This window comes from Microcaecilia unicolor, chromosome 13 (genome assembly GCF_901765095.1).
Source record: "Microcaecilia unicolor chromosome 13, aMicUni1.1, whole genome shotgun sequence".
Lineage (NCBI taxonomy): Eukaryota > Metazoa > Chordata > Amphibia > Gymnophiona > Siphonopidae > Microcaecilia > Microcaecilia unicolor.
The window spans coordinates 100,633,219-100,653,170 of record NC_044043.1 but is presented as its reverse complement, the minus strand read 5'-3'; the positions used below and the strand labels follow the sequence as shown (position 1 = coordinate 100,653,170).

The 19,952-nt window shown below is 43.5% G+C and overlaps 1 protein-coding gene across 1 annotated transcript in view; it reads left to right on the top strand.

Annotated features, from left to right (window-relative positions):
- Window positions 1-19,952, top strand: part of FBXO42 (F-box protein 42) — a 92,625-nt gene that overhangs the window by 22,885 nt on the left and 49,788 nt on the right. The window contains exons 3-4 of the mRNA XM_030222200.1: window positions 5,219-5,335; window positions 16,226-16,360. Of these exons, the coding sequence (XP_030078060.1) occupies window positions 5,219-5,335; window positions 16,226-16,360 (252 nt within the window). The remainder of the gene's footprint in view (window positions 1-5,218; window positions 5,336-16,225; window positions 16,361-19,952) is intronic.

The following is a 19,952-nucleotide window of genomic DNA, read 5'->3' as shown; positions in this document are numbered from 1 at the left end:
TTCCTCCTTTAACTAAAATGTTTAACAAAATTGTAGCCGAGGAAGCCTTGCCCAAATCCCTGGATTTAGCTCAAATTATAGGGCCATTCCATGTCAAGTGGTCTGGTGGTCCCTGTGCGACCATCACGGATTTTGATGAAATTTTCTGTGAACATTCATACATGTCCCCAATGAACATTGGTAAAGTTTTACATTCGCCAATGCAATACTTGCTGAGATATAGTAATCTGTTTGACCCCATACTGCAGCCTTCTATGGTATGACTCTGAGATTTTGGCAACTTTGAGACACTGTATCTCCGGCAATATTTTGTTGAGAGAAACAAAACTTGGCCATCTTGTACAACTTTTTGCGCTCTATTAAACAAAATAATAAAAAAATCTTCATGAGCGATTTCCATGAAGAAAACTTGGAGCAAACTTGGTCCGAAAAATTTGAGGCATGAAAACATTGTAAAGTTTGTCTTTTTATATCTCTGGAATTAAAGGTGTGATAAACGTGATTTTGCACACAACAACTTATCAACACAAGGTTTTCGGATATAAAATTTCATTCTCAATATTTTCCATTAGTTCACAAATTGAGTGTAAAGTTGATGATTTTTGCAAAAACGCCAAAAATAGGGTATTTTTAGCCCACTTTTACAAAAAAAGACCTTCTGGAAACTCTTTTTACTCATTTCCATTAGAAAGAGTATGTTTCAAACCCCTTAAAAAAAGTAGGGTTGGTTTTTCATCGCTGGCATATAAGGCCCTAGAAATAGAGGTGGCAGCTCTTTGTCTGCAGGCCTCTGTGTGTGGCTCCTATGCGGCACGGGTGTGCCTGTCATGAGTTCAGAAGGCCTCTTCGTCAGGGGATCTGGTGGCTTCCTTGCCAGCGCTGGAGTCAGGGCTCGCCTATCTGGCGGATCTCCTTCATGACCTGTTACGGGCCTCAGTGAAGGTTTCCCTTGCGGTCACGGCACGGCGATGGATCTGTTTGCGTCATTGGGCAGTGGACCTTGCCTCTAAATCGAGCTTGGCCAGACTGCCGTTCAGGGGCAAGCTAGTGTTTCGGAGAGGACCTGGATAAGATTGTGAAAGATCTTGGGAATTCCAAGGCCTAAGTCTTCTTGGGCCGGTCTGCCAAGGCTCGGTTTAGGGAGTCTAGGCGTTACAGACGGGGACGAGTTGGGACTTTTCAGAAGTCCTGCTTTGTGGCCAAGCCGCAGCCCTTTCGGGGGGACTGTGTGGTCCTGACCTCAGGGCCCAGACAGCAACCTGCATCTAGACCTTCACAATGATGGGGCCCTGCTCCATTCCTTGCCGGTAATCGGGGTCGCTGTTCCTTTTTTTTCTGGGGGAGTGGACCAGGGTAACTTCCGACGAATGGGTCTTGGAAGTCGTCCGAGACGGTTACAAACTCAAGTTCGCTCGCCCTTTGGCAGATTTTTTTCTCGTGTCGCCTTGAGTTCGTCTAGCCAAGATGAGAGCAGTACGGCAGACCCTGGAAGGGCTGCTGCAGCTGGGTGCGCATTGTCCAGTCCCTCAGTCAGAGAGACGTCAGGGACTTTATTCCATTAATTTTGTCGTACCCAAGAAAGGCGGCTCCTTTCTGCTGGTTTTGGACCTCAAGTGCGTAAACAAGGTGCTGTGAGTCCGCCATTTTCACATGGAAACGTTGCGGTCCGTAATTGCGGTTCAACCAGGGGAGTTTTTAACTGCTCTCGATCTCAAGGAGGCTTATCTTCACATCCCCATTTGGCCTCCTCATCAGCGCTTCCTCCGTTTCAAGGTGTTTGGTCACCATTTTCAATTCCGGGCGATGCCCTTCGGTCTGGCGACTGCCCCAAGAACCTTTTCCAAGGTTCTCGTGGTGGTTACGGCCTTTCTGCGGAAGGAGGGAATACATGTTCACCCATACCTGGATGATTGGCTCATTTGGGCTCCCTTTTTCGAGGAGGGTCTGCAGGCAACGGATCAGGTGATTCGTCTGCTTCAATCCCTGGGTTGGGTCATCAATTTTCCAAAGTGTCACCTGATTCCGTCACAGTCTCTGGAGTACCTGGGTGTATTGTTCGGCACTCGAGAGGGGACAGTCTCTCTCTCCCACCGGCTCGCAGTCTTCATTTGCAGTCGCAGTTGGGCAGCTTGTTGCAGTCTCCAGCACTGAGGGCCTGGGACTACGTGCAAGCGTTAGGCTCGATGGCGGCCACTTTGGAGGTAGTAGCATGGGCCCACAGTCATATGCAGCCGCTTCAGTGGCATCTGCTCAGCCAGTGGTCTCCTCTTTCGTAGGATTATGCAATCAGGATCCCGTGTAAAGGCAGAGATGAGGTGGTGGTTGAGAGCGGAGACGGTCTGCAGGGGCCTCCCTTTGGCCACTCCGGAATGGGTGGTCGTGATGACGGATGCGTCACTGTACGGTTGGGGGAGGGCGCACTGCTGCGATAGCACAGCCCAAGGGACATGGTCATCAGTGGAGGCATCTTGATCCATCAACCGCCTACAGCTGAGAGCTATTCGTTTGGCTCTCCGGGAGTTTCGGACTCTCATTCAGAACCGTCCAGTGCGTGTGCTTTCAGACAATGTGTCAGCAGTGGCCTATGTGAACCGCCAAGGGGGCACCAGGGGTGCGCCGCTGGCACAGGAGGCAACTCAGATTTGTTTCTGGGTGGAGTCACATGCGTCGCTCCTGTTGGAGGCCCACGTGTGCAAGTGGACTTCCTCAGCCGCCACAGGTTGGATCCGAGGGAGTGGGAGCTCTCTCCATTGGCGTTCGATCAAATAATCTCCAGGTGGGGACTTCCAGTGATGGATCTGATGCCAACTCGGATCAATGCCAAAGCCCAGGTTTTTCAGCAGAGGTAGGGAGATGGGATCGACGCCCTTCTTCAACCATGGCATTTGGGATTTCTATATGTCTTTCCCCTGTGGCCCATGGTGGGGAGGGTGTTGTGCTGCATTGCCGGTCATTCCGGGTGAGTGTTCTGGTTGCTCCGGACTGGCCTCGGTGTCATTGGTACGTGGACCTGGTGTGTCTGTTGTTCAATCAACCGCTCCGGTTGCAGGTGGCAAAGGGTCTGCTGTTCCAGGGGTCGGTAGTTATGGAGGATCCCTTCCACTTTGGTCTTACGGCTTGGCCCTTGAGAGGAAGCGTCTGAGGAAGAAGGGTTATCCTGAGATGGTTATCACCACTATATTGCATGCTCGGAGAAGGTCTACCTCGACAGCTTACGCGAGAGTGTGGCGCACCTTTGAGACTTGGTGTTCGGGGGCCGGGGTTTCGGCGGTGTCTGCCTCGGTCTCAGTGATCCTTAGCTTTCTTCAGGAAGGGCTGGAGAAGTCTCTCTCTTTGAGTTTGTTAAAGGTACAGGCGGCTTTGGCGTGCTTCAGAGGTCATCTCCACGGTACGTCCATCGCAGCCCATCCAGACGTGGTATGTTTCCTGAAGGGTGTTAACCACTTAAGGCCGCCATGGCATCCGGTATTTCCGGGCTGGAACTTGAATCTTGTTCTCAGGGCCATGCAATGCCAGCTTTTCGAACCCTTAGAGTCTTTGACCTTAAAGGATCTTATCTTGAAGTCTATCTTTTTGGTAGCCATGGCTTTTGCTAGGCGGGTTTCAGAGTTGCAAGCGTTGTTGTGCAGGGATCCCCTTCTGCAGTTCACGGAGGCTGGGGTGTCCATCTGGACAGTACCTTCTTTTTTGCCTATGATTCTGTCGCGTTTTCACTTTAGTCAAGCTTTGCTGTTGCCTACGTTTCGCAGGGAGGATTACCTGGAGGACTTTAAGTCCCTTCGTTCTCTGGATGTCAGGCGTGTTCTTCGGTATTTGGAGGTGACGAATGAGTTTTGACGCTCTGATCATCTTTTTGTTCTTTTTGCAGGTCACAAGAAGGGTAATATGGCTTCTAAAGCCACAGTGGCCCATTGGCTGCAGGAAGCAATATCTTCAGCTTACTTGGTTATGGGGCGATGTTCTCCCTTGCATATCCAAGCCCATTCTACTAGGGCTCAGGCTTCGTCGCACGCAGAGTTCCGAGTGGTGTCCTTGGATGAGATTTGCAGGGCAGCCACATGGGCATCGGCACATACCTTTGTCAGACATTACAGGGTGGACGTGGCAGCACGCCAGGAGGCGTTGTTCGGTGTGTCAGTTATTACGGCAGGGTTGGGGGTGTCCCGCCCTACTTGTGGGATGTACCAAAGCAGTCCTCAAGTCTCTGGATTGATCTGTGGGACGCTATGAAAGGAAAAATTATGTTTTTTACCTGATAATTTTCTTTCCATTAGTCCCAACAGATCAATCCAGAGGCCCCCCCCCCCACCTTACGTTTTTCAGCTGTTGTTGTGTTTTCTGTTTTCAAGAGTTTGTTGCTCATTTAGGCAGGGATTCCTTCCTTTGGTGTATTTAAATTTTTTTTTTTACTAGATACAATGTTTGGATCATTGTTTCTTATGTTCGAGATATTCTCCCGCTTGGGCGATTGAGAGTTGGAAATGTAATGCATAAAGAGGCAGAAGAGGGGGGCTCTGTTTTCTTCCATTGCTTTGGTATCATTCTTACTGAGGTTGAAATGGCTGCACATGACTACGTATAGCAGACCTCTGAAGTTCTCTCTATCTCCACCTGCTGGTAGGGGGACATAACCCACAAGTCTCTGGATTGATCTGTTGGGACTAATGGAAAGAAAATTATCAGGGAAGAAACATAATTTTTCCTTTAAACATAAGATTTCATTGATAAAGCAGAGTCTAAAATTACCCCAAGGTTGCACACTTCAGATAAAATAGGAATTTAACATCGATCATAACAAAGCACAATGGAATATCAACAGATGGATGGCTAGATAAAAATAAAATTAGCATTTTAGACATATTAAACCTTACTGTAGGTACAGCCTTTCTATCATCTGTACTGTGTAGGTGGTCAGTGCCCAAAATGCCACACTGTTCTCATAGGATTTTAGACACTGCCCAGCTCACACTGAGAGCTCTGTGAGTGAGAAAATAGTAGTGGCATATTCTGAATTGGCTGCTTCTCCTGCTGGTTCAATAGAGCCAGTGTTTTACACTGTCACATTCTAGCGAACTGTCTCTTCTAGAGGTCTACACGGAGAAGAGTAAGTTGTGTGCCTGGGGGATTCTGTGCAATTATTCCATGGTTGTACAGAATTCCCTCAGGAATAAAGTTAAATTTAGGCCAATGAACCATTGAATCTGTTTCCTTTTTCTAGGTGTGGCACATCAGTGTTACTATGGCTTTATCAAAGCAGTCCAAGAAGGGAACATTCAGTGGGAGAGTCGAACATACCCGTATCCTGGGACCCCCATCACACAACGCTTTTCACACAGTAAGTAAGAACTATCTCAACCTGCAAAGGGCTCAAGTATAAATCCTTGTATGATTCCAACTTCTCCTTCAAAGGCAGTCAACTCTGGAATGCCCTACCCAGACCCATTCGCTCTATTAAAAACCACCTATCCTTCAGAAAATCGCTTATCCAAATGCCATTACCTAACCCTACGAATCCACCTATTCATCTCCTGATCCTGCGACAACGGCAATGACTCGGACCACGCCTCCTCCAATTTTTTCCCCTATGTTCACCCTGTCCCTATCCCTTGATTATCTCAATCTAGCCTAAAACTATCACCTCTTCCTACCTCCTCTAATCCCACTCCCTTATTATATTACTTATCTACGCTTCCTTACTTCTCAGACTATACTTTGTATTCCTATTATAATGTAAGCCGCATTGAACCTGCTATGAGTGGGAAAGTGCGGGGTACAAGTGTAACAAATAAATAAATAAATAAGTGAGCCCAGATCCCATGTAGGCTCTGCAAGGATAGTTGGAGCTTAGCTTGTCAATAACAAAAAATGCCCTGCTGTTCCTTTCTCTCTGTTGCTGTATTCAGAATGGGTATAGAGGGCTGTGTTCAAACTACCTATTTTGCTGCCAAGTCAATGGATATTTTTTTTTAACCTGTGGACTTTCACCACTTTTCAAAGTAAAAGTATACGGGTACTTCCATTTAAAAATAATTTCAAAGGAAGAGCTACTCACCCAGACTCTTGTTTACTTTTTTCCTGTTAATAAAACGAGACCTTCTTTTCTTTGGCCTAACCTGTCCCCAAGAATGACTGTACTAGAAATGTGCTTAAAATATTTCTACATACAGAATAGGCAGTTTACAAAATAGCCCTTTTGGAAATCTCCCTCCTCAAAACGAAGCTTTTCTATCCATTGTCTTGATTTGTGATTAAAAAGGTGAATTATGGATATTATTAGCTTATGTACTTAATGTGAAGATCTAAATCGATGCATCTGGTTAGTGTTATCTCAAGTTACTGAGTAATGGGACTGAGTCCTAATGGCATTTTCCTGGGGTTTGAGACTTGATTGCTGAAGAAAACATGACTCTTTCTTGGTAGAAGGCCTTGTGGTTGAGCTCTAAGCAATCATAATTTGATCAGAGTCTGAACAGACAGTGCTGCTGTATGCCTGATCCTGACACTTTTATTTTTCATAGCTTTCTCCATTTTATTTTTATCTGAAGCCCTCTTAAATATGTGAGGTTCCACGCCTTGCCTTCAGTGAACCTGTGGCCTCCAACTAGCAAGTGCATCAGGTTCCATCAGGCTGGTTGGCTTTGCTCAGCTCCATTCCTGCCAGTTCCTCTTTCAGGTCATCTTCTTCCAGTTGGATTATTTTTAAGTAGAGTCCCTTGATCCATACTCTTCAGTGTTGACTTGTGTTTGCACTTCAAATCCTGGTACTTAAGACTCTTTATGCCAGTACTGGTACCTGTACTAGATTCCAGTCTTCTTCCTAAGCCAAGATTTCTTAGTGAGGGTTACAGGTTTTTGCCCTCTGCTTTCTCCTCTGGAATCTCTTGGTGTCCTATATTCCTGCTGACCAAAAGGAAAAAAGCAGATCAAAAAAGACAACAAGTAGAACAAGAGGGTAACTTTGCTTTTTACCTCTATTAGTTTTTTGTACCCCTGACGCAGCCTGAGGGCGAAACGTGGCCACGTCGGGTAACCTTGTAATAAACCACTTCTTCTGTTACCCTCTTGTTCTACTTTTTGTCTTTTTTTTTTACTGCTTTTTTTCTTTTGGTTTGCTATTTCTGTGGCAGATCTTTGCCTTTTTTTTTTTGTTTTTGTCTATATTCCTGCTGGCCCTGGGGAGGTGGCTGCTACAGGAGGAAAACCACACTAACCTAGGTCCAGAGGCTCCTTCTCTAGTGATGAGCCTTTAAGTGGATGTTCGGCTGCTTATCACTCCTGAGTCTTTTTCCAACTGATGAGGTCAGTCAAAAGACGTGGCTTGGATGTGATGGAATGATTTCTTGGCCAGGAATTTGGTGCAGGTGCATCCTGACTCAGATCATTAGGTGCTGCTGTTCTCATGTCAATAAGGACACATTTTGACTGTAATTCTAATTCCTGGGTTGTTAAGAACATAAGCATTGCCAGACTGGAACAGACCAAAGGTCCATCAAGCCCAGTATCCTGTTTCCAGCAGTGATCAATCCAGGTCACATGTACCTGGCAAGATCCCAGAACAATAAGAGATTTTATTTTGCAGTAGATTTTCCCAAGTCCGTCTTAATGGCTTATGGACTTTTCTTTTAAGAACTTGTCCAAACCTTTTTTTTTTAAACCCTGCTGTGCAATGCTAACTGTGTATATTGCCTCCCTCCTGAGAAAACACAAGTCTGAGTCTGCTCAGCCCAAATGGATTCTACGTGGAATAGATTTTTCCATTATGTTCATTCCCACTATTCCAGGACGAGTGGGTAGTTATGTCCATCGACCGTCAGATGGAGATAGAAAATACAGAACTGAGCACCACTAGGGCATATTTTTTGTGTGCTGCTTCCTTTCAGTGGAGTTGATGTTAAAAGACATCAGTACCTTCTGCTAGCAAATGAGTTAAAATAATATCCATGCTGTATATATAATCTGTTATCTTTAATGTTAAAGGATGAGGGTGACTTCTTGTTACATTTTTAGCTGCTGTGAAAGCTGTTGCTTAGGGTCAGAGAACTTTGATATGGCAGCAAATGGTGTGTTGTGATGTGAAATTTTTTTTTTTTTTTTTTTTATTTCCCCAATTCTTCATTGATACCATTGTTATTGATGGCCTAGACTGTCATTTTCTTTTTGTTTCTTTTAAATCCCTGGTATAGTAAACCACTTTGTTTTTAATACTAAACGTGGTGCATTGAAATAATAAACCATGAACCAAAATAAAGAAAAGGGTAGATAGTCATGGGTAGAGATCATACTTTTCCTTATAGAGATGGTTTCCTTACAGCCCAAAAATAAAAATTAAATGAAATCATTTTAGGCAGCCTTTTTGTGCTATATATAAACCGCCCAAAGTGGTGTTTTCATCCTGGTTTATCTTTGGCCCTGAGTGCTGTTGAATATTCTTTTTATCCTGCTAGATGGGTTGTGTCTCTTAAAAGCAGATGGAGGCAGAGAGAGAAAACCTGAAGGTACAAATGACGTCACCAGTCTGTGGTACAGCTGGGATCCTGCCTCTAGCAGAAGGTACAAGTCAGTCTGCTGCACATGATTTGCTGGTAACAGGTTTGTTCCCAGTGGTTGAGGCTGACTGGTGTAGGCTCCCAAGAATCAAATTATGATCCTTCCCCTACTTGAACCCAGAGTTGTCCACTGACCTCCATAGCTCTGAGCCTTGGCCTAAGGACCTTTGTTCAGTGAGGCTTTCTGGCGCAGGATCTTATGGGGCTTTGCCAGATGGGGTACCTCCCTCTTTCCTCCCTTTGCAGACCAAACAAAAAAAAAACCCCCAAGGATTGTATAGCTTTATCCTCTTACTAAGGGACTATAATAATAATAATGATAATAATAAAGTTTATCCGTCACAGGGGTTAAATTACAGCAGCGGTCGTCTCTTCCTATACAAGAATCAGGAATTTCCCGGTCTTCTTGCAACAGAAGGGAGCTGCCTGAAGCAACGGCTGTCTTTTTTTTTTTTTATTTTATTTTATTTTATTTATAAGAATTTAATTTTACAAGCACTAAAATAACTTGCCAGAAATACAGACAAAATAATACAAGAATTATTTCAATCAGGTAATTATAAACTCTTCCTTAGACCACAAAATAGGGAGAGTGAAACAAGACAAGGAGATCAATTAAGCAACAGTAAACAAAGAAAACGTGGTATTAACCTGATTATCCACAGTTATTTATTATCTGAATCATTATTCCACATTGAACGTCTGGTTGGCTTCTCTTTTTTTTTTTTTTGTTACATTTGTACCCCACGCTTTCCCACTCATGGCAGGCTCTATGCGGCAGGCAATGGAGGGTTAAGTGACTTGCCCAGAGTCACAAGGAGCTGCCTGTGCCGGGAATTGAACTCAGTTCCCCAGGACCAAAGTCCACCACCCTAACCACTAGGCCACTCCTCCACACATTCTTCAAACCCAAAATGGTGTATAGTCAATTTATTTCGTTGGAAACATACTTATTGTCCAATATTAGTGGAAATAATACAACTGATTTCATTTTTTCTCTTTTAAAACCAGAAATTATTTAACAATACAAACGCTTGAGTCTCTAAATCCAATTCCCACTGATTAAGGTAATCCCAGTTTCACAGGCTTCACTCCTTTTGAATAAATATACTAAGAGGAATTCGGCTGTCTTTTTTAAACTGTGACTGGTTCTGGCAGTATGCTTCTGGGCAGATGCTGCGGTGTTTGTGGAAGCTGGCAATTAAGTACCACCAGCAGCAGCTTCTTTGCCACTTGCAGTGCAGGAGTTTTGACGGAGATTTGGGTGATTCAGTAAATCCCCTGGAGCCGTCCTGTCAAGCAATAGCATTCAGGAGAGGCTTCCATTTTTGCCATGATACCTCAGTTTTCGTTAGGAATGGTGACCATTTTGTCAACAGACCATGATTCTATCATCATGTGTAGGGAGGATCGTATTTCGCTCCTTTTGGGATGTGAGACTGCCCTCTCACTCCTTGGTTGTGGGAGATGCCCCTGAGGTTTCCACGAGGGGATCGATACTTCTTCTAGGGCTACAGTTCTGTCAGGGTGTACAAGAGCTATAGTACAATTTTAATTATTAAAGAAAACAAGCAAAACTTTAAATGACCCAATTCTGGGCAACACATCTCAAAAAAACATATAGTGGAATTAGAAAAGGTACAGAGAAGGGTGGTGAAAATGATAAAGGGGATGGGATGACATTCCGATGAGGAAAGGCTAAAGCGTCTAGGGCTCTTCAGCTTGGAAAAGAGACGGCTGAGGGGAGATATGATAGTGGTCTATAAAATAATGAGTGGAGTGGAACGGGTAGGCATGAATCGTTTACTATTTCCAAAAATACTAAGACTAGGGAGCATGCAATGAAGCTACAAAGTAGTAAATTTAATACGAATTGGAGAAAAATGTTCTCAACGTGTAATTAAACTCTGGAATTAATTGCCAGAGAATTTGGTAAAGGCGGTTAGCGTAGTGGGGTTTTAAAAGGGTCTGGATGGCTTCCTAAAGGAAAAGTCCATAGACCATTATTAAATTGACTTGGGGAAAATCCACTTCTTATTTCTGGGATAAGCATCATAAAATGTATTGAGCATTATTGGGATCTTGCTAGGTATTTGTAACCTGGATTGGCCACTGTTGGAAACAGAATGCGGGGCTTGATGGACCTTTGGTCTTTCCCAGTATGGCAATACTTATGTACTTAAGTCACCAGATTTAAAAGTTACTGGGGGTTAAACACACCTTTTTGTACCTTAAATTCATCCCTAAAGGGTAAACAAGTCAATAACTACTGTAAAAATGAGGTGTTTGAAAGATTGTTTTCTTTGAGTGTTATGTCTTGAATTCTTTAACCCCTATGTGATGTCATACTGGCTCCTAGTAACATTGGGCAGATGATTTTATTGGATAACATAGGCTACAGGTTACATTTATTGTAAATTCTATCAAATTTGTCTTGAAAAGGATCTTCTCGTTCTACCTTTCACCAGCAGTTTTTTCAAAGGGATCTTTCTCTCTCTTTTTGCAGATAATTGACTAGGAAAAACATATCTCAGGGGAGAAATAATCCATTGACATTGCCATAAGGATGTTTAGAGTTGCTGTGTGTTGTCATAAATTACCCCCAAATTAAACAGGAATTTATTGGGGCTTTGTTGGATACGACTCAGCTGAAAGCCTACCTCGCCATACCAATGAATTCCCTCCAGATTCTTTTAATTTATTTTTGCTTTTATCCCATCCTCCTAGAAAAACACTTTGTGCAAGTTGCATAAAATTTATGGTCACCCTGAAGCAAATAATTCAGAATCAGCAGATGTCAATGAGAGGTGTAACTTTGGTTGCAGGATCAGTGAGTGGGAGTGGAGGACAGCTCTGGGTTACTGTCAGGTCAGTGAGTAGGGCACTTGATGACGTCATCAGGATCTACCCACTTGGAGCCTTATAGGGCTGCCGATGCAGAGTACTAACCAGGAGAGGTGGAAATTTGTCAAGTGAGTGTGCAGTAAAGGATAGCTCTGGGAACCTGCTCTTCCCATTGGTTCAGTGGGCAGACATTGGAATGCCTTCTGATGTCAGCATGACTTGCCCACTTGGAGCCTTATAAGGCTGCTGGTGCTGTGGCATGCACCCTGAAGGGGTGTGACCAAAGGGGGCATACCACTTTGGAGCCCCTTCAGAGCACCAAATGAGTTACTGAGGAACATTAGCAAGGTTGTTTGACTGGTTGAGCGTGCAAGTTACAGCTGCTTCAGCACCACTTACTAAGGTTCATGGACAAGCATATGTTACTCCTGTGGCACCTTAAGTTCCTCCCTCAGACATAGAAGCATTATAGCTTCATTAAGTTCCACCGAAAGGACTTTCCTTCCCCTCCAAGACATTCCTCGGAGTGTTCTATGGTTCCTAATTTGGGTTATGTACCTGTTGTGATATCCCAGACTTTGTTCTTTCCCACAAATATCTTTTTCTGAGAGTGTCTCTGCAGCTGATATTACTTTAGCTAATATTTGGAAAATTGTGTCAGACTGAGGACATGCTGAAGGATGTGATTTTTCATTAGGGGTAGTTAATGAATTTGAGGACCTGGATGATTGTTTCCTATAGTGGGGGGAACAAGTGGGTTTCCAAAATGGAACCTCAGTTTCTTTCCCTTCAGTCCACATGCGTCTTGGCTATTAAAAGTAGTTTATTTCTTCATCATAAAGTTGAGGCTTTAGAAAATTCCCTAAGATCTAGAAATTTGAGGTTTTTAAATTTTTCTAAAACTCATTTGTTATTGCCAAATGTTCTGTCAAGGAAATACTTTGATATATTACTTTAGCTGATGTTTGGAAAATGGGTGGTATTAAAAAAACTCTAAATGGCTGCAGGTGTGTGGGTGTGTCGAGTGGTACTTAGGTAACGACTCCCACTGTGAAGAACTAAGGCTGGTGCATGGCAGACTTGTACGATTTATCCCATATATAGCAATACGGTTTAGGATGGGCAGGAAAGGGCTTTAACAGTAACTTCAGTAGCTGGAATATGAGGACAATGCCGGGTAGACTTTTACGGTTTGTATCTCACAAATGAAAAGATGGATTTGGATAGGCCAGATTAGGCTTTGATGGCAACTCCAGTAGTTGGGATGTAAGGACAGAGCCAGGCGGACTTCTACGGTCTATGTCCCAGAAATGCCAAAGAAAGACCATGATCAAGTATTTTATATTGCACTCATTGTTGGTTTAATCATGAATTGATAATGATCGTGACTGTTGGGCAGACTGGATGGACCATTCAGGTCTTTATCTGCCATCATTTACTATGTTACTATGAGATTTTGGGTATACCTGATCATGAAAATAATGTTTACATTGTTTATGTCCTTGAAAAAGCGCAGGTAGGGGGACCACAGGTTGTACCTGAGGCTGGTACTATGTCTTCCATTGTAGAAAGTTCTAATGAGGAGAGAGATCTCAGGTCCATCCTACTTATTTCATTTCCCATATCAACAGCATATTTTCAAGAAAAGGAAGAGAGTTCTTGTTTTGTAATTTAAAAGAATAAAAAAAATTTCGCAATATACTGTGTTTCTGGCCTTGAAAACAAGAACTATTGGCTGTAGGGTGGACTTGTTTTGTTTCACCTGCACATGCTTGAATACCTATCAAGGTATAGAACATTTATTTTTGATCCAGTACAAATACAAAAATGTCTTAGTTGGGGGGGGGGGGGGGGGGGGGGAGGAGTTCTCCTCTGGTTAGATAACAGATTCTGGGGCATTTTGAGTCTATTAGCGTGATAAGCTTCAATATGTGGATGCGAATCTCCTGTGGTTTTTTATTTTGTTTAGTAAAAATAATGTGTTCTTTTTTTCTTCTTTCTGTCCTAAAAATGTGGCCTATGTTGTAATGTTTATTCATTACTAAATGTTGGGTTCCTTTTTTTCTGTTGCATTTGCTTTCTCTGTTTTGGAGGTTAAAATGGTTAAAAAAAGAATCAACAGATATCACCGGACACGCATGCTGAGTATATTGGGCCTTTAATATAGTTTGAGACTTGCTATACTGCCTTGACTAATTGTCAGATCTAGGCGGTTTACACTCTAAAACCAAGAAAACAAAAGTGAGAAAGGAAGTACAAAATTTTGATAGGAAAGAGTCTACATTCAGTCAAGGAGGTAGCCAGGATAGGTAGGCTGGCAATAAAATGCTTGTTTTTGTTTCTTTCAAGAAGGCCATCGTATATGTTGATGAGATGGTCTCGTTCTTCTATCCGGTAGTTGCTATATGAAGTCCCTTTTCTTTTTCCAGTGTATTTATAACCACATTGGGTCATTTGGCTGTAGCTGATGGTGTGCAAGTGACTTCCTATGATGCAGAAAAAAAGGACAGTAGTTAATCGGTAATTGTTGCATGAGATTTCAAATTGGTTCAACAATAACAAACCAGCAGATTGTCTCCAAGGCAAGAAGTTTTGTGGATTGATTATCAAGACCCTGGTTTATTGGGAAGGTGTGAAGCTTCCAATGAAACAGGTTGTCAAATGTAGACATTCAGCTGGATTCCAGTGTGTCTGTATTGTCTCAGTAAGTGCTGTAGACAAGTCTTAGGTAGGTCATTGTGCTTCTCCTAGCGCTGAGGGCTTTGGCTTTAATGCTACAAGCTCTTATTCGCTGCATCTTCTGAAATGTGTGACATAGTCTTCAGTGGGTTTGGCATACCGTGGTATACCTGATAGGGTTGGTATTTGACATTTTTTGTTTGTTCTGGTTTGTTGTAAAATGTTTTTCATTTTGGGTTGTTGTGTCATCAGTAACATGCACTGTTTTTCCCAAGTGCATTATCATAAGCATGACGACAAACCCAATATTTTGTGTTTTTCTTTCATTTCATTTTTAAAATGATTGCTGATCCCTTAGCTGAAAGTTTAGGTTACCGTCAAGGGGCTGCTTGGGAACTCCACTGACTACCCGTGGAGTGTCAGATCTGATTTAAACTGTTGACATTTGTTTTTAAATAGCTCTTTTGTACCTGGTGGGCAAACTGACCATCATATGTCCCTGGCTGTTTCCTATGGTCTTTGGTTGTGCCTGATGTGCTCATGCTTTAAAGAAAGGGTTCCTGATGCTGTGGAAAGATACTACTATAATGGAGACACTTAAGTGATTTATTGTTTAGGGAAAAGCTGAAAGCCTGGCTCTTACTTTGGTTTATGAATAATTGTATGAGGGGTGGGTAATTTTATTGACTTGTTGATTCTGTGATAGTGTAGTAATAAACTTATGTTTTATTATTGTAAATAGAATTGAGTTGCTGCAGCATAATGCCATTCATAAATGTAGATAAATATTCATAAATATAGCATCAACAATTCCTGTTAACCTCACAGTGTGACTGTATATGTGATAAGCCTTATAGACCTTAAAATCCCAGTGGATTTGAGCCATTCAGGGATTGAAGAAATGTATTTGTTTTATCTCTGTGTCTGTCTCGTACTGACCTGACTTGGGAATTTCCCTTCTCAATTCTTCTCTGCCAAATTATTCTGAAAAGAGATACTTCTAATCTGGATAGGGAACCCCATACTGAGGGGCTTCACACTGAGTGTAGTTGCTAGAAAATTATTGGTATATTGGGTTCTCAGTATTTTGGGCAGTAAAGGCATTTAGAGGCCAAGTGGACAGAGGGAACAGGATCACCCCTGTGCCAGATTGTCATGATGTGGAATTGGACCAGTTCTCATAGGAATGGAGGAGTAACCTAATGGTTAGAGCAGTGGGCTGAGAGCTAGGGAGGCCAGGGTTCAAATCCCAATGCAGCTCCTTGTGATCTTGTGCAAGTCACTTCACCCTCCGCTGCTTCATTTATAAACTTGGATTGCTCCAAAGGCAGGAAAAAACCCATGGTATCTGAATGTAACTCATCTTGATCTACATCTGAAAAAGGTTAAGCCAAATTGAAAATCCCTTCCTCTTAAAAACCACATACCCTAAGTCCTTGGTATTCACTCCCAGTTCTTAGGGGACCCCAGGAGGTCAGGTTTTCAGGATATTTGCAATTAATATACATGAGAGATATTTGCATACAATGGAGATGGTATGGAATATGCATGAGATTTGTGTGCCTTAGGGATATCCTGAAACCTTGACCTGTTGATGGCTCTTGAGGACTGGGAGTGAATACCTTTAATGGAAAGAACATTCTCCAAGGACAAGGAGGAGAGCTTATTGATATGTATTAATGCATGTGAATATGTCCTACTGTCCTTGGAGAACATCTGCTACAGGTGTGACTTCACTTTCTGGCAGACAGGCTCAATTAGATTATAGACCCCCCAGAAGAGACCACTAAATCAGGATGTGCAAGCAAATTAAGAAATGAGTGAGGAGGGAGATGCATAAGCCCAAAGCACACATGCTGACAGTTTTCTTTATGGAAAGTATTGTCTGACTAGTAGTATTCTTTTTTGTATATTAAATGCCATCTTCAGCACCCATATGACTAGTAGAGATCTGGAAATCCTCCACTTGGGGTGGTTATGTGTAAAGCTGCTGTTATTAGTTATACGTTACTGTGAACTTGATGTTGTGGTGCTGTGTCTAACACCATGCTCAGTGTGAGATCATTGTGCCAGAGTTGCATGGCGTTGATAGTTGTAATATCTCTGTGACCATGGTATGGTTCTCACATTTTGGGTTCTCTCTGTTTTCTCTCTAGGTGCATGCTACTATGACTCCAATCAATCTATGTATGTGTTTGGTGGCTGCACACAGAGTAGCTGCAATGCAGCTTTCAATGACCTCTGGAGGCTTGACTTAAATAGCAAAGAATGGATCCGACCCCTGGCGTCAGGTGAGAGAAAACAGGCACTTCCATTACGTAGCTTCCCACTGTTCCAGAACCTGTGGGATAGTTGAGTTCATCAGCCAGCAGGTGGAGATAGAGAACTGAAAACTGAGGTGAGACATATCTCTCCTGGCATCCAGTTCTGTCCTCAATATTTTCTGTCTCCAGCAGGTGTATAGACACATTTTCAGCCTCTGGAGTGATTTGCTCCTAGTCCAGTTGGTCAGCCGGTCCCCAGTTGAGCTTTGCCAGTTGACTTGAGTGTGCAGAGTAAAATCTGGAGGTATTCAGATCCCTGTCTCTCGTGCCCCACAAATTTACTTTTTCCCTCCCTTCACTTCTCCCCTGTGGACCCCTCCTTTTCCAGCACAACCACCTTTTATTTAAAAAAAAAAAAAAAGGAAAGAGGTTTACAGGAGAGTGTGGGACAGAGTATCGGTCCTGATTCTGTCTCAACTGGGGTAAGACTTGTGGAGACTGTGAGCTTGTGGGGAGCAGTCAGCAATAAGTCTGACTAAAGTTTGACTCAGAACCACTTGGAGGAGTGCAAGTTCTACTTGTTGCAGGAAAGGGATCCTGACTTACTGCTTAGGACTGCATGGTACAATGCTTGTGGCAGTTGGGATGAATTGCAACTTCCATGGAGGCAGTTAAGCAGTGTTCCCGCTGTGGGACCCTCCAGCTGGCATTGGGATGTAGTAGTGCGTAAAAGCTGAGAATCCTGCAAAATGTGGAGGAAATAGCAGCAGCATATCTTTGGATTTGGCGCAGCATCCGAATATACCAGAGACTTCGGGCTCTCCGGAAGAGCCAGTGCACATTAATTGATTTGATTTGCTTACTTTATTTTTTGTCTATTAGATTGTAAGCTCTTTGAGCAGGGACTGTCTTTCTTCTATGTTTCTGCAGCGCTGCGTACGCCTTGTAGCGCTATAGAAATGCTAAATAGTAGTAGTAGTAGTAGTAGTAGTTTGATACAGGAGAGAACGGGAACAGGTGCCATTTTGTCAGGGCTGACTGGTAGTGAGGAACAGTGGTTGTGGAGCACAACCGCAATTTTATAACCTTAGGGCCCAACAGAGAATTCAGCTGCATTGGGATCTTGGTTTTCTCGGGATTTTATATTGCTCTTACACTAGGCCTTTTGACTGGAGCAGGAACAGTCAGAGTTGCTACAAAGTGCTTCAGTTTCTTTCACCACTGCCACTCTGGCTCCTAAGAGTTCTTGTTTAGACTTACAGGAGTGGGCAGATGAGGCTCTCTGATTCTCCATTCTTATCTGATGTGGCCTCGGTTTATTCATAGGAACCATTGTTGATGGAGCTCCCCCCTGAGGAGGGGGATGAAAAGAGGAGCTACTCTTATTTCTGAAGTATTGACAGTATTTCCATTGAAGAGCCTTCTGCTTTGGCATCAGGAGTTCCATCTTTGTCGATCACGAGGGGACTTAGCGGTCCTTCTAAAGCCTTCCCGATGCATCCAGACATTCAGAACCTGATTACAGCAGAATCTGTCTCACAGGACTCGGGGCTGAGAGAGGGAAGAGCCATGGCTTCACCTCTATCCGTAGGTCCTGGAGAAGTATAAATTGCAGTTTCCCAGGCTGGACTCCTTGGTTATGGCAGTGACTAAGATGACCACCTTGCTGGTGGAAAGAGGCATTGCCCTAAAAGACCTACAGGATAAAAAGCTAGAAGGCACGTTGAAACAAACCTTTTGAAGTGGGCCTTCAAGCGGCAACGTGCAGCTTGTTCATGGCAAGAGCGTGCCTGAAGTGGCATCATCAGTCTGCAACAGAAGACTGGCACCGTAACGCATAGCTGGAAGCAGTGTTAGCTTACTTGCAAGCTCATTTTCAAAGCACTTAGCCTCCCAAAGTTCCATAGAAACCTATGGAACTTAGCCTCCCAAAGTGCTTTGAAAATATGCCTCTTGGTGGATGCTGTTTATAACTTGTTATGGGTTACATCCCACAGTACGTCTGACTGTCATGGCACATTGGTTGTGGTATTGGGTAGTGGGTGCAGCATCAAAGTAATCTTTAGTTAAACTGCACTTTTGAAATAGTTGACTATCTCAATATTGATTTCGAAACAGCAGATGGTAGCGGCCTGGTTGTTAACAATATGCTCAGAAGTTGTGCTTTCAGGCAGGAGAATGGGAACTACCCAGCCAGGGGTTTGAGCTGATAGTGGACTGATGGGGTCTCCACTTCTGTACTTGATAGCAACAAAAAGGAATGCCAAAGTGCCCAAGTTATTCAGCCGTCGGGGGGAAAAAAAACGGACTCAGTGCCCTGACTGGATACACATCTACTGTATGTCTGCCTCCTTGGCCCACTGTACACTACGTGTTGAAAAGGATTGCATTGCACCAGGGTTGAATAAGTCTCATAGCCCTGCATTGGCCACAGACTGTGGTGTTTGGACCTCATTTGACTGCTATACTGGGTTCCTCTCTGTCTTCCACAGGTATATGGCCTACTGATACATGGTCCGGTGCTCATGGCGTATCCATGCCCCTTTGGTCTTACAGCTTGGCCATTGAAAGGGCTCGGTTGAGACAAAAAGGTTATTCTGATTCAGCCATAGCAACCTTGCTTCAGGCTTGGAAATGCTGTACATCCATGGCGTACCCGGATTGTTCACATCCTAGCATTTCTTCAGGCAGGCCTTCAGCGAGGATTGGTATTATGTAAAAGTTCAGGTTGCAGCTTTGGCCTGTTTTAGGGGCCAACTACATAAGATGTTTCCTGTCGCTCACCTGAATATTATTAGATTTTTGCTGGAAGCAGGCCTCTTGTGGCATCCCTTTTGTGTACTTGTGTCCAGAGTGGAACCTTAGTTTTGTCCTTTGTGCTCTGCAGAAGCCTCCTTTTAAGCCACTCTAAAAGACCTCCTTGAAAGATCTTGCACTAAAGACATTGTTCTTGGTGGCTGTTGCGTCGGCATGTAGGGTTTTGGATCTTCAGGCTCTCTTGTTGGGATCCCTTTCTCCTCTTTTGGAAGTGGGGATCTCCCTGCTCACAGTTTCTTCTTTTCTTCCAAAACTGGTATGAGCATTTCATCTCAACCAATCTGTGAAGCTTCTGTCCTTTTGCAGAGAGGGTGAAGAGGCTCAATATCCTTCCTTGAAGCTTCTCGATATGTGAGTCCTCATTAGATATCTGGAAGTCACGAATGAGTTTCGCAAATCAGACAGACTGTTTGTGCTTGAACTCATGACTTCCAAGCTTGTTAGATGGCTGAAGGAGACTATTGTGTTGGCTTATTTGCTTGCAGGGAATCAGGTTCTTCAAGCCATGTGGGTTCATTCTGCAAGGTGTACAGCAACATTCTGAGCAGAAACTTCCTTACTGTCTCCAGCAGATATTTGCAATGTGGCGACATGGTCAATGCTGCATACCTTTGCCAAGAACTACAGGGTGGATGTTGCCGCATGCTCAGAAGCCAGTTTTAGGGCTTCGGTCTTTAGGGTGGTAGCACCAGGAGCCCAAGCACTCTAGGAATTGCTTTTTATACATCCTACAGATTCTGAAATAGTGGGAAGCTATGCAATGGAAGGAGAAATTAGGTCTTACTTGATAATTTTCTTTCCA